This window comes from Pseudopodoces humilis, chromosome 4 (assembly GCF_049639895.1).
Source record: "Pseudopodoces humilis isolate 2021_Gansu_Grassland_sample_001 chromosome 4, ASM4963989v1, whole genome shotgun sequence".
NCBI classification, from domain to species: domain Eukaryota; kingdom Metazoa; phylum Chordata; class Aves; order Passeriformes; family Paridae; genus Pseudopodoces; species Pseudopodoces humilis.
In genome coordinates this window covers 40,293,203-40,306,063 of record NC_142203.1, presented here as the reverse complement: position 1 = coordinate 40,306,063, position 12,861 = coordinate 40,293,203, and the positions used below count along the sequence as shown (strand labels likewise).

General features: G+C 39.0%; 1 protein-coding gene across 2 annotated transcripts in view; it reads right to left on the bottom strand.

Moving 5' to 3' along the window:
- Window positions 1-1,064: 1,064 nt before the first annotated feature.
- SLC28A3 (solute carrier family 28 member 3) overlaps window positions 1,065-12,861 on the bottom strand; it is a 36,930-nt gene continuing 25,133 nt past the window's right edge. For both annotated transcript variants that reach the window (XM_005522744.3, XM_088054332.1), the window contains 9 exons: window positions 12,263-12,343; window positions 11,166-11,291; window positions 10,723-10,853; window positions 9,791-9,959; window positions 7,966-8,163; window positions 5,307-5,388; window positions 4,326-4,424; window positions 2,459-2,582; window positions 1,065-1,355 (listed from right to left, as the gene is read on the bottom strand). In XM_005522744.3, the coding sequence (XP_005522801.2) occupies window positions 1,253-1,355; window positions 2,459-2,582; window positions 4,326-4,424; window positions 5,307-5,388; window positions 7,966-8,163; window positions 9,791-9,959; window positions 10,723-10,853; window positions 11,166-11,291; window positions 12,263-12,343 (1,113 nt within the window). In that variant the 3' untranslated portion in view covers window positions 1,065-1,252. The remainder of the gene's footprint in view (window positions 1,356-2,458; window positions 2,583-4,325; window positions 4,425-5,306; window positions 5,389-7,965; window positions 8,164-9,790; window positions 9,960-10,722; window positions 10,854-11,165; window positions 11,292-12,262; window positions 12,344-12,861) is intronic.

The window sequence follows — 12,861 nt, the reverse complement described above, 5'->3', positions numbered from 1 at the left end:
CTGTACTGGCAGCTGTCTAAGTTAATGAACTTGGATTTCCTGGAAAAGATTCTGCAGCAATTATTGGAAGATTGAAAAGTTAGTAATTGCTTTACCTGAATAGACCATCTGCACAATTTTTATTTGCAGAACATGTCAGAATTTTCTGATGTTCCTGTACTTTAGTTCTGACCTTTTTTCCCCAAGTCTTTAGCATTAATGATGTCATAGGATAGCAATCGCTCTCTCTCCATCTCTATCTCTCCCTATTTCTTCACAGAATTTATCAGTTTTTGAGTCCATGAAAGTTCTGAAGCTTAAAATTATAACATACTTTCTTCTTCTTTTTTTCTACTTCCTGTAGAGGTCTCCTACCTTAAATTTGCTTGACAGGGAATAGTCATGATATGGACCTGATTTTTCCAGCATTTGATAATGGTCAAATGTGTGTAAAGGTTCCTCTTTGATGACTCCAGGATCAATTTTCACAGTGGTTAAAAACATAGATTTAGAAGAATTAATACAGGAAACTTTACTTGGGATGCTGGACATTTTCATTCATATGAGTTAATTCTAAATAGGAACCAACCTCCTGCACTCTCCTGTGGGCAAGAGGAGGAGGAAGGCTGTGGCATAGAGTGGCTAGCCCCCAGTCTGGGTGTTTCAATGGCAAAGCTGATGAGGTAGAACAAGTTTTCAGATCAGTTCATTTGCAGCTATAGCTACCTAGATATAGGTAGGAATATATATATGTATGTATTTATATATGTATATATATTTATATATATATATAAAAATAGCTATCTCTGCAGAAAATGCAGATTTCTCAGTATTTCTCTTCATGCAGTAAAGACTTCTTTGCCATCAAAAAGGGCAGAAATACTATTAGAAATTGATGGCAACTCCAAATATTATTTCTAGTTCATAGCTTTTTGTAAGTGGCAGCCAAATATTCTGAATCTGATTTTCTCCATGCCTATAGCAGTTTAATCTTCAAAATTAGTTAGTTAAATTAGTTAGTTTCAGGGTGAAAATAAAAGCAGGAGAATCAGGCTTAGAAATGTTCTTCTGCAGCAAGAGGTATCTTCTCTTTATCCTTGTTTAATTTATAAATAATTCCGAGCACGTCAGAGGAATTGGGCTGGTAAGAGATGAAAAATAAAGACTGCATGGGGAAAATTCACACTTGTAGCAAAGGAAATTCTTTATTTCCTTTCTTCCATGGAACACAGTTCATATGTGGTTTATGCTGTCAAAAAAATGAAAACTTAACCTAAGGGCAATGAAAAGCAGGTTGACCCGATATTTGGCAACACACTTTCCAGGAATTCAGACTGTAGTTTCCTCCAGGAAAGATCTCCTCTGAATGATTTGCACTGGGGAAGGAAATAAAGCAGAAATCAGATAAAACTTATTTTCACAGAATCACAGAATTTTGTCATGGGAATCTCTCTCTCTGCAGTAAATGTATATACACACACTCATATGCGCATGGGAACACACACTTTCTCCAAAGCAGCTTTAGATGTGTTAAAATTTTCATGAGAAACAAAACAGAGAGAAGACTTTCCAAACACCAGCCCAGTGCCATATCCAGATGTTCTCCGTTTTTATCAGGATAATTTCTGGTTTTCTGTATAAAGTCCTCATGTCCCTGGTATAACTCCCTAGTGTGCTGATAATAGACCTTTGGTTCCTTGTGAAATTGTGTTAAGTACATCTGAATATATTCTTTATTTAATATTAGTATTTCTTTCTTTGCCTTGGATAGAGAGTTGTGAAATACAATTTATCTTGAAATATTTTTCTACTTCAAATGCATGTAAAGTTTTCTATGTAAACAGGTCTGTTTCAGTCACAGATAGAAGAGGGAAGGGAGGAAAAGGCTCCTGACTTTTTTTCAGCTATTGCTATCCTCAAATACTAGATTAACATATTAGTTCAAATATTTATTTTTTTGTCAGTATTTCAGATAAACCAAGAACCATTGAGTCCAGCTCCTGGCCCTGCACAGCACCAGACCCAGGATTCACACCATGTTCCTGAGAGCATTGTCCAAATGATTCTTGAACTCTATCAGGCTTCATGCTGTGACCACTTCCCAGGGGAGCCTGTTCCATCCTCTGAGGGAAGAACCTCTTTCTGATATTCCTCCCCTGACACTATTTCAGTTCCTCTCACTGGTCACCATAGAGGAGAGATCAGTGCTTGACCCTCCTCTCTTGAGGAGGTTTCAACGAAGATATTTTGAATTGTTTGTTGGTTCTGTAGGTGTTTGTCATACAACAGAAAAATACCCCAAGAAGAGCAAAACAATCAACAGCACTAGAACAGTCATTCCTCTAAAACATGTTAGTCCACTGAAAACAAATGCCAAAGAAAAAAAAACCCAAATACAAAAAATAAAAATAAATTACATTTTCAGAGACCATATGAGATCCCTAAATTTTACTCTCAGAGGATAAAGGGTTCTCAATACCTGTTGAAGAGATGCTTGCAACATTCAACCAGCTCTGTGCTGTTTGCAGGGAAATCCGTGAAGTTGGAAGCATTTCCTAGTAAGATGTGGCAAGGAACTTCAAGACCAGGGACAGTCAGCATCCCTGTGAAATAAGTTGCAATTTTCTTAATGAGTAATGAAAAGGAAGATAAGGCTTGAGAATGTGAGTCATGGGGTCATGACCAAATGAGCAATCCTGGCTGATGCAAAATCACCATCTGAGGTGGCTATGTAAAGGTACAAGGTCAAGACCTTTCAACTGTGGCAATTCCAATCTGAGTCATTTTCAAGAACTGAATTAAGGAGCAACCACAACAATTTATTTACTTTTTATATGCAGAAATTAAACTACAACAACCTGTTGCACTTAGGTAATTTTGGTTTTCTGCCCCTTTTAATGATATCAATACTGTGTAATAATGCCTTTCTCACTCTGGATCAGTGTGTTTTCATTAACTAAAATGAAGCTATGATGCATTTATAGACATGCAAGTAAACACAGAACCTCTTGTTTTGTTTGAAATTGAGTTTGCTTTGCTAGATATTCTCTAAAAATTCCTGCAAATACTGTCATTATTCATTAGAGTAATGGAGACACAAAAGTATGAAGGTGATAGCTTCTTCTATATGTAATGTTGTGGAACTTGGACACATTTTTAATATGTTCTTATCTTAACTGGGGTAATAGAAATTACTTGGCTTTTCTACTTTCTCCTGAGCCTAAGGAAAGCATTTGCCATGGCAGGAGTGGGTGGAATGCAATTTTCTTTCCAAAGCAGATTCTCTTATTTTGGAGAGATTTTCCCAGTGGCTGTTCACAATATTATTCTTAAGATCAGAATTGTGAAATGACACATTTTAGTAGGGTTTCCTGGTTCCTCAGTTATGCAGAGTAGTGTCATGTATTAAAATATTATGGATGGCTGTGAGACTAATGTAATTTCAGGTGTGCTGGTTGTGTAGCCTTCAGAAAATAGTGTGTGCTTATCCTTAAAATGTCTGTGTTTCTGTTGCTACCAAGAACACAAAGACATAGAGAGCTTGCAGTAGAAACAGGCATAGTGGTTTTAGCTACATAAAGTACCAAGATCTTTTTTCACTACTGAAATATAAGTGCTTTAACCTTCATCATACAATTTCGTATATCACATGTTAAGGAAAGAGAGCTGGAAAAGGGATTGTGAAATACTGAGGATAACTTTTACTTACTGAAACATAGAAATTAATTAATCTTTTGAATAATTAATTTGTTCTTTTAAATTTACTTCCTAAAATGACTGTTGCATTGTGATTCTTCACTCAGATTGAAGCTGAAATTTTGAAAATAAGGTCAACTGTGGAGAAATTTTAGGACCATTTCACGAGCCTAAGTGCTCTATGGAAATAATATCCACTCAAAATATCAACTTAACATTATGACAAAGTTGTTGAGCTTTTCTCTCACTCTTTCTCTTTTACACTCTTTCATTCCACTTTTCTATTTCTTTTCCAGAATTAGTTCTCTATTCCTCTGTCTAGTGGTGTGGAGGAGGGATTGTAATTAATCTATAACTTGCTTTGTTTATGAGTCATGTGTTGTGGGCAGACAAACAAACTAACTAAAAAAAACCCAACCAAAAACTCCCCCATTAAAACACCATACCCCCCTCCCAAAAACACAGACATAATGGAAGAACTAAAATCTTTACATCTTTTCATATTCTAGTTTTCAAGAACCTGTTGTCTCATATCAACTTTTAATTCCACCAAGCACAAAACAGGCAGCCCAGGCAGTTATGGTGTGGTGGTGGTGCACCGACACGTGGTGATCACTGATGGTAGGGGACACCAAACCCAAGCACGGTACCTGCGACACAGGCTGTCATGAAACAGGCCGCAGTTCCTGCAATCATTGCCCTGAAAGCACCGTCGGCTATTTCCTGCTTTTTTGAGGGAGCAATGCTTGCTAGGAAGGAAAACAAATTGTATGTCAAATAGAAATACATACAAGCCAGCTTTTGCCCCTCAGGAGTCCCACCCTGCAGTTTAAACTAAGGGAAACATGGAGGAAAAATGGGACATTTTTTAGTGGGTTATTTGAAGTCCAAGTGCCAGTGTTGGCTTTCTCTGTTAAGAGGGTGGCTTATCCATAAAATGGTTAATTTTGTTTCCTTTGGCAGTTTGCATATCTGTGCTGGATGATTGCGCCCTTCAGAAGAGCCTGGCCCCGTGGCTGGGTCTTGCTCCTCTGTGGTGCCCTGCTGTTGGCACTACTGTGGCTTCAGGGTAAAGAGGACTGCCAGCAATTCTGGTTGCCTGGTGAGAAACTCAGATGTTTTTTCAATTTTTCATTTTCCATTGAGATCTGAAAACCTTTTTTTTTTTTTTTTTATTATTTCCCTATAAGCCTACTGCACATCTGTGATATTTTTATGGGAAATAGCCAAATTCATCTTTCAAACCAGCATTCGTCTTTCATAGCAACATGCTATGGAGTTGATCTGCTGCTCCTGAAGCTCATGGGTAGTAGTATGTTTGAGGTCTAAATGGGGAAGGCTATCAGAAGGGCTTGGTCCCTCACCCCTTGCCTTCAGCACCTCTTCCAATACCTCCACACCAAACCCTGTCCCCTTCTGGATGCCCTTGCCTTCAGCACCTCTTGCCTTCAGCACCTCTTCCAATACCTCCACACCAAACCCTGTCCCCTTCTGGATGCCCTTCCATTTACAGCTGAGTGCCAGCAATGCTCAGCCCCTAATGCTACTAAGCTTCACCCCCAGCCTGTTCCTTTGGGTGCTTTCTTTGGGATTTGCTCAACAAATAAATTGTCTGTGAAAGTGGTTCTTACTCAGGCCTCCTATTACCAGTCCCAGGGAGCCGAAGTTGGCAAATCCACAGAGAGCATAGGTGGCGATGACTTCAGAGCGAACCTGAAAACCAAAGACACACCTCTGAGTGGTTTGAAAGAGCTCATTGGGATTTAAAGGTTTGAAAACATGGCTTCCTGGCTCCGAGTACATAAATATTTTGCTTGGTTGCTGCCCAAGGTGTGTCTTTTAGAAAGGTAGACTTGTTCCCTTCTGAAAGTCACAGGCTTTTACACCCACAGCCCATGTGAGGATTCACAAACCATGTGATGATTTTATCTTTCACATATATTGTGCCTTTTTGAAGGGAGTACTAGTAATTAAAGACAAAAAAAAAAATCTTATCTTACTAGTGGCAATTTAGCTGCTCTTTTCTGAAGGTATGAGTCAGAGTGCTATAACTCAACTTGTTTTTCATAGCTGGATGCCTCTATAAAACTCTTTTGAACCTCAAGTTTTGTTATGTATCCCCAACTTTTTTTGTCCCTAAAGAATCAGAGGGCTCTACATACGAAGCTGCTTCTTGCATGCTGCACCCTGTGCAAAGAAGGCAAATTGGTTCCTTAGGAAGAGGATACACTAATGTGTTGACAGGCAGAGAGGTACATTATGAGTTTGGAATCCCCTTTAACAGCCTCTTTCCATACTGACTTCTGCCACCTTTCTCCCCTTGGATAACACCAACTAAGCCTGGACCTCAGAACAGAGACAAGGTTGGCCTTTGCCTCCGTTGAGGGACCCCTCACAGGACAAAAAATTACTTTAGGTGAAATCAGGCTACAAACCTTACAAGCTTTCAAACAAATGTAGTTCAAACATTTGGAGAAAGGAGGCAACATATCTCAGCAAATGGATTTTTGTCTCCCTGGCAGCTCTGAATTCCTATTTACTGTGGTTTAGGTTCAAGCTGAAAATTAGTGAATGTTCTAGCAGGTTTCCTGTTTATTAGAAGTTTCTCTGGTTTAATTCCTCTTTTATGAACAGCAATTTGTAGATACTTCCAATCAATCTGTACAAATGCAGGAAAATGTTTTTCAAGTACCCTCTCTACCAGCTTTTCCTAGAAAAAGCTCTGTGTACTCTGATTTCCCTGCTTTCATTTGCACTTTCCTAGCTCTGAAAACAGGAAGCAATGTAATTAATGACTCAGGTGAAGACACTTGTTTGCTCAGTCTGAGTGAATATCTGTATGTGGATGAATTAGAGAGCTCTGAAGCTGAACAGAAATTAAAAATGGAAGCCAAGCACACCCTTATTTGAACTGTTGTGCTGTAATTATAATGGTTTCCAGCCAATTTTTACCAGCATTATGAATCAAAATTGTTTATGTTTCTCAATGCTTTTCACCATGGAAGCTAATACAGCTCTTTATAGGTATTAGAAATGAATGTGAAGGTTCTGTATGACATGGGGGGAGAGGGGGAAAGTGAAATAGAGTTCCTAGGATCTGTGTTTTAAGGCTGTATTCCATACTGAAAAATTCTTATTCAGTCATGCAGGAATTCAGTGTCATATTCATGTAGTAGAAGGAAGCACAGCTATAGCTGGGCACATCGAAGATCATTCTAGCCCAGGATTCTATTACCAGGAATTTCAGGAACACTGAAATGTAACGGATGCTCAGGCAAGGGTGTGAATATTTATACCATCTGGCTTTCTACCACCACATGTGAAATATGATCAGTTAATCAGGAATGCAAGTGGTCAAGAATTTGGTTTTGGTTTCTAATATAACAGGTATCCACAGCATCCCATCTAATTCATAGAAGCAAATAAGAGCTGTACAAAATACTTCCTAATTCAGGGTGGGTTTCTCTACAGTGGCAATCAGTCTTGATTTGAGAAAGAAGGATCAATAGAGGTGTAAAGTTGGATATAATGGTTTTTGTTGCCTGTGCTCAGGACAAATTCAGCATATGCTGTACATGTGAATAGTAGATAGTGGAGCAGTCATGTCTGCAAAGGTCAGCTTTGATCACTGAATGACCTTTGGCTCTGTGCACACACACAAGATGCCCTTAGCATTGCCTTCCTCAGGGCACTGTAGTAGGAGCTACACGTCTGTTGGGTTAACTGTGAATGAGAGGTGGGATGAGGCTGGAAAGCTCAGTTGGGACAGACTGGTTGGACTCTGTATGCCATGCACTGCATGTCTTATTACTGCCCTCTGCAGAGGGAATAATAGCCTACAGCAAAGGTGTGCCAGTAATGCCACCTGCTAGAGCTTGCTGGATGCCTCTCTTCAAGTTTAATGCTTGGACAAACCTCTGAGGGCAGGAGGATCCTCAAGTTCTTCCTTAAGGTTTTCTTGGGAGAGTAGCTCATAGAGAAGTGCTGAGAATCGGGTAAGAAGAAACGTGCCTTGAAGATAGCCTCTGTCCTAAGTGTGCTATCCTGTGGGACACTGTATGTTCCCCAAACCTACAACCTTCTGTTTCTATGCTTGTTCAAGACAGCTAGGGCAATGACAGTCACAGCAACTGCACAGAGCGATGCTGCACGTTCATAATTGAACTCTGTTGCTCAAAGACACATCTTAGAGTAATATGCAACCATCTTATGCCCATATTAAAAATAAGCTGAGTTTCAACATTGAAGTATTATATCAAATAAATCTGTAGAACAGAAAATGTTACTTACTGTCATATACTGTTTCACACCATTAATGTACATGCTTCCACCCTTTTCTCGATTTTGAATCAGTTTTGAAAGGCGCTCATAAGCCAAAAATTCATTGAAGAAGGTTTTGTAACCTAGTAGTCCACCAACAATAAAACTGTCTTCCCAGTCTACTCCCATCATGAAAGAGAATGGCATGAAGACATAAGCACAAATGTTCTGCAGAATGCAAAAGAAAAAGCAGGTGACAAGACATGGTCAAAGAACAATAGCAGGCAGTAAGTTTTCTAAACTTAAGAATGGTTTTATTTTAGCAGAGGAAAATGTGCCTTGAATTTTTGCTGCCATGAACTCTGGGAGAGTTTTTAATTGTCAGACATGCTTGAGTAACTTTTAAAACATTAATCCAGACTCTAGATAAATATTAAGAACAAAATATTGATATATATGTCCATAATTTTATATCTAAAATAAAACAAAGGTTTCTGTGCCTTCTTTTCCCTCAATAATGGCTTCAAATTATGCATGGAGCTTGATGAAAAGAAGGAAGATTGAACTAAAAGAGCTGATAAGAGAACTGAGGATTCTAATTCTTCTGCTGATTAAATCAAATGTGTTAATGAACACGCTTAATTATCAGGTTATTGGACTCCAACTGGTGTAAACAAAAGATATGTCTCTGCATAAAAGCTGTGTATCTGACACAATTAAAGCTGTACCTACTTTTCCTGGCTTATAAGATTTATGTAAATTGAAAAATAAATCCCTTATCACAGTATAGCTTATTTCTATATGAAAAAAAGTAGCTCCAGCTGTGAAAGGGTTTGGTCAGATTGTCCTTAGGGAATGTAATGGAGGTTTAAAAGCAGTTACTATTTCTGGCTGGTTTCTTTGCCCACAAAAGGTTACATGTTAATGTCTCTCCTAAGGGAAGATTGGCTGCATGCATCATGTTTGTGTGTCTCAATTCCTTGTGGACTGTCTAAATCTTATACCACCAAGCAGTTATGAAGATACCAGCTCCTGCATGAGTATGCCTGAGGTATGCATACTTGTACCTTTCCTCAGCTGTGTGTGTTAAGGGTGCAGTGAGAAATCTGTGAAAGCTCAGCAGGGTAATAACTTAGTATTGCTGAAGGCATATCTGTTATGGGTGGCTATTCACTTTTGTAGCACCTGTAACACAAGTTACATCCATGTCTCTCACTGGGCTTTTGTTAGGGTCTTGCAAAACAAAAAGGCCCAAACCACTGAAACTAGGTGATTACACTGGGTCAAAAATGACATATTGACCTAGGCTCAAACAGAAGTCCTGTTTGAAACCCATTTCCTCTGTTGAATAATTTGGGTGAAGTTTTATATTGTACTTGTATTGAGAACTAACTGATATCAAGTATGTTTGGTTTCAGACAAGTCCAGCCTTTCCCCAGCATCCCCATCTAAATGAACCTAGTGAACATTTGATGGGACTTCTGACGCTAAAGCCATTTTATGTTTAGCCAAAGAAGATGCTAATGGCTTGGCAAGTGTGTACCTGACAGATGTGCTGCACTGTCTAGTCAGAGGAAGCAGGTGCTAGGCTACTCTAAAAAACTCTACTGTAAAAACATACCCTGAGGTATGTGCAAGAACACCACAGAGGAAAACTATATGTGAACTACTAGATACAGAAATACTCACATGGCAAAAAATTTACTTTAACCGTTAAGAAATTTTTCAGAACATGCAAATAAAATATGGGTTTAGATCATGTTAAAACAAAAAACAAGTACGAAAAACTGACTTAAAGTTGAGAAAGACAAATTATGCATGTATGTCAGCTGCATGAAGAACCTGGAGACCATACCTCAAAGGTCAGCTGTGGATAGTCAAACAAATTGCCCACCCAAGAAAGGGCTGAGTCAAGGAAGCTCAGCAGGGCAAGGAAGGAGATCACATTCACGGCGATGTTTGCTACCAGCCCGATGGAGGTAGAGGCACCCTGACTGGCTGCTTCCAGCAGATTCTTTGATTCACTTTGCCAATGAAGAGAAAAACAGAGTGTGAACATCCTTGAATTCAAGAACAAGCAGCAGAACTAAAAAGTACATGCACTTGATTAGAATTATAGTACTAAAGATATCTCTACACTCAGAGGAAATAATGAAGAGGAGTGATGAGGCGAAGTAGGCTTTTCCTGTCAGTCCTCATGGCAGACACTTGAAGCATATGCTTGTGGTGCCCTGAGGTTGAATTCTGGTACATTCAAGGTTGGTCAAGATATGGATCAGATCTCAAAACTGCAGCACTGCTAGGATTAGGCAGTGGTCACTGCTCTTCCTCCATGCAGCCTTGCAGAAGTGACTGGGCCATTCTGGAACAGAACCTTACAAGCCTTTTTGCTTTTCCTGTCATTCTCAAGAGAAGTCTCCTTGCAGAAGGGCAACAAATTTGCTGCTGTTGCTGAAATGATTGCTTTTTACGTGTATGCATTTGCACAGTCATTACAGAAAAGAGACAGCAACATTACAAATGGGAAAGCCTCCTGGCAGGTCAGCTCAGGTAGGCATTTCCCTCTTTCTTTTGAGAGTTTATACAGTTTGGCTCAGGTCCTTGGCATTAGATTGTAACAGAGCACACTCACCTGAATTCATAAATCAACCATTTGCAGTATTTAGTCTGTAATTAACTTATTGCTTGCACACCTACCATGTAATCCCCCTAAAATTTATGTGTGAGGACTAGTTTTTCCAGATCTCATTTTTGCAGTAGTATTAACTAGCACGTAGATCAGCTTACCTTTTTGCCATTTGTATGCCACTCCTCAGAGTTACCAGAGGCTTTTCAGTTTCAGGCCAGAATAATTTGGAGGCAGCTAAGGATGCTGGTGCTGACATGACAGAAGCAGTCAGTAGATGGGAGGAGGAAACCTAGAATTACAGGTGACAGAAAATACTCCATGATAACCATATTATGCACAAACATGTAGGAATGGAATTAAATTCTTTTTGTTGTTTGGATGATTTTTCTACAGGAGGTCATTGAAAGTTCATATTGCTCATAAGGAAAAGAAGAGAATGAGCTGTCAAAAGACCAGGGATTTTTCTGGCTAATTCCTACAAAAAAACAAAACAAAACACTGGGAATGACTGAGGGATACTTTCAATGCATTTTAGCTGGGCTAAATATTGAAAAGACTTCAGATAAACCATATATTTTCTAGCTCTCTTCCACTGTCTTACCCCAAAAGAAATATATGCTCCTAAGACACTTCCAGCAATAGTTGAGAATCCTGCTGTCATGACTGCATGGAGTTCAGATTTGGTGATGTATGGTAAGTAGGGCCGTACCAGGAGAGGAGACTCTGTCTGGAAGTGAAAAACAAGTACCAAATTAAGAAATCCCTAATAAAAGCCCAAAGATTTCTTTTATTAAGGACAGAAAAATGAATGTCTGCATCATACTCTCTTAGGCACCTTTGACCTAGTTAATTCTAGTGCTAAAGAGTGGTCAAATTTCAGTAGTCTGGGGCTTTTTTATCCCAAGAAAGTGAATGTCTGAAGACAATTCTGGCTGGTTTGCTGTCTCCCTGAAAGGCACAATGAAACTGCCAAGAAATTCTGTTCCAGTTCTGAGTGTCTTACGGACAGCCACAGGTCTGACAAGGATGTTTGTTTAGTTAAGTGAAACATGCCCCTCTGGCATGTGTGTGAGCACATCCTGGAGGCAGCGTCATGCAATCTAAATTTTGAAGCAGTGTGATGTGGTGATGTACCACTGCTAAAATATCATGCTAATAGTGCATTTGGGCTTGGATGCTAATTGTTGATCTTCCTACACTGCTTTTGAGCTTGGGGAGATGTTGTAAATATGTGTTTAATGCTTTTCCCATTAAAGTGGTCTGTTAGATGCTGTCCACTCTTTTGGTGAATAAGGCCTTTTACTGCTAGCCCTGGATCTTAGTTTTCTTCACTGTCTCTCTCTCCTGCCCTTGCCTGCTTTGCGTGCCATCTTTTCATATCACTTGCCTTTTCAACTGAAAAAGAACCCTGAAACTGTTATCTTTTCATAGTCTAGGAGGGAGACCTATCATCTACATTTATGCTTGACCCTCTGTTGGGAAAACATATTGCTTCCCAAATCCTTTCCTGTGCATCACTACCAACATATGAACATACTGCAATTTTGGAAATCAATCGTCAGCCTTGCTGTAGTGGAATCTTAGCTTTCTAAGAGATTATTTTTTTTTTTAATACACAAATGCTCAATGAGCAGCATAATTTCCCTATATTCTGTAATATTGTTACATGTTAGCATGGCTTTCTGTGCTCCAACTCACCTGTCCCACAAATATGTTACCTGCAGCTACCAGAGACTCAACAGGAGTTGTCCCCATGAAGACATGCATTATCCAACCAACCTAAAATGATTTAAAAAACAGCAACAAAAATTTGTTCTGCCTGTTCCGTGCCCTTCTTGAGTTAATCATATCACTCTAAGAGTTCAGAGACATGTTACAATACTTCCTGAGTTAATGATTTCAGCTTAAAGGTATAACACATTCATGTAATTTTTACATGCTAAAATAAGACGGAGGAGGAGTAATTTAACAGAACTGAAAGTACTCCAGCTTCCTTCTGGACATAAAAATGTTGAACTAAATTAAACAAAAGAGATACTTTGATGTGTTTTTATTACTTATCTTCTTGTCCAAAAACACTTGGATCATATGATGGGAAAAAATGTGAAATTTAGATTAAGGCTAAAAATGCCTCACTGGAATTTTAGCACACTAATGTCAGCCAGGTGATGTTCATGGTGCCCATATAACAATCCTGTGAATATAAAGGGCAAAGTAATTTTAATTTAAGAATATATTCAATTTAGTTTTAGCTAACACCATAGAGGAAGATCTTTTCCCTCATATGATAAGGTTTA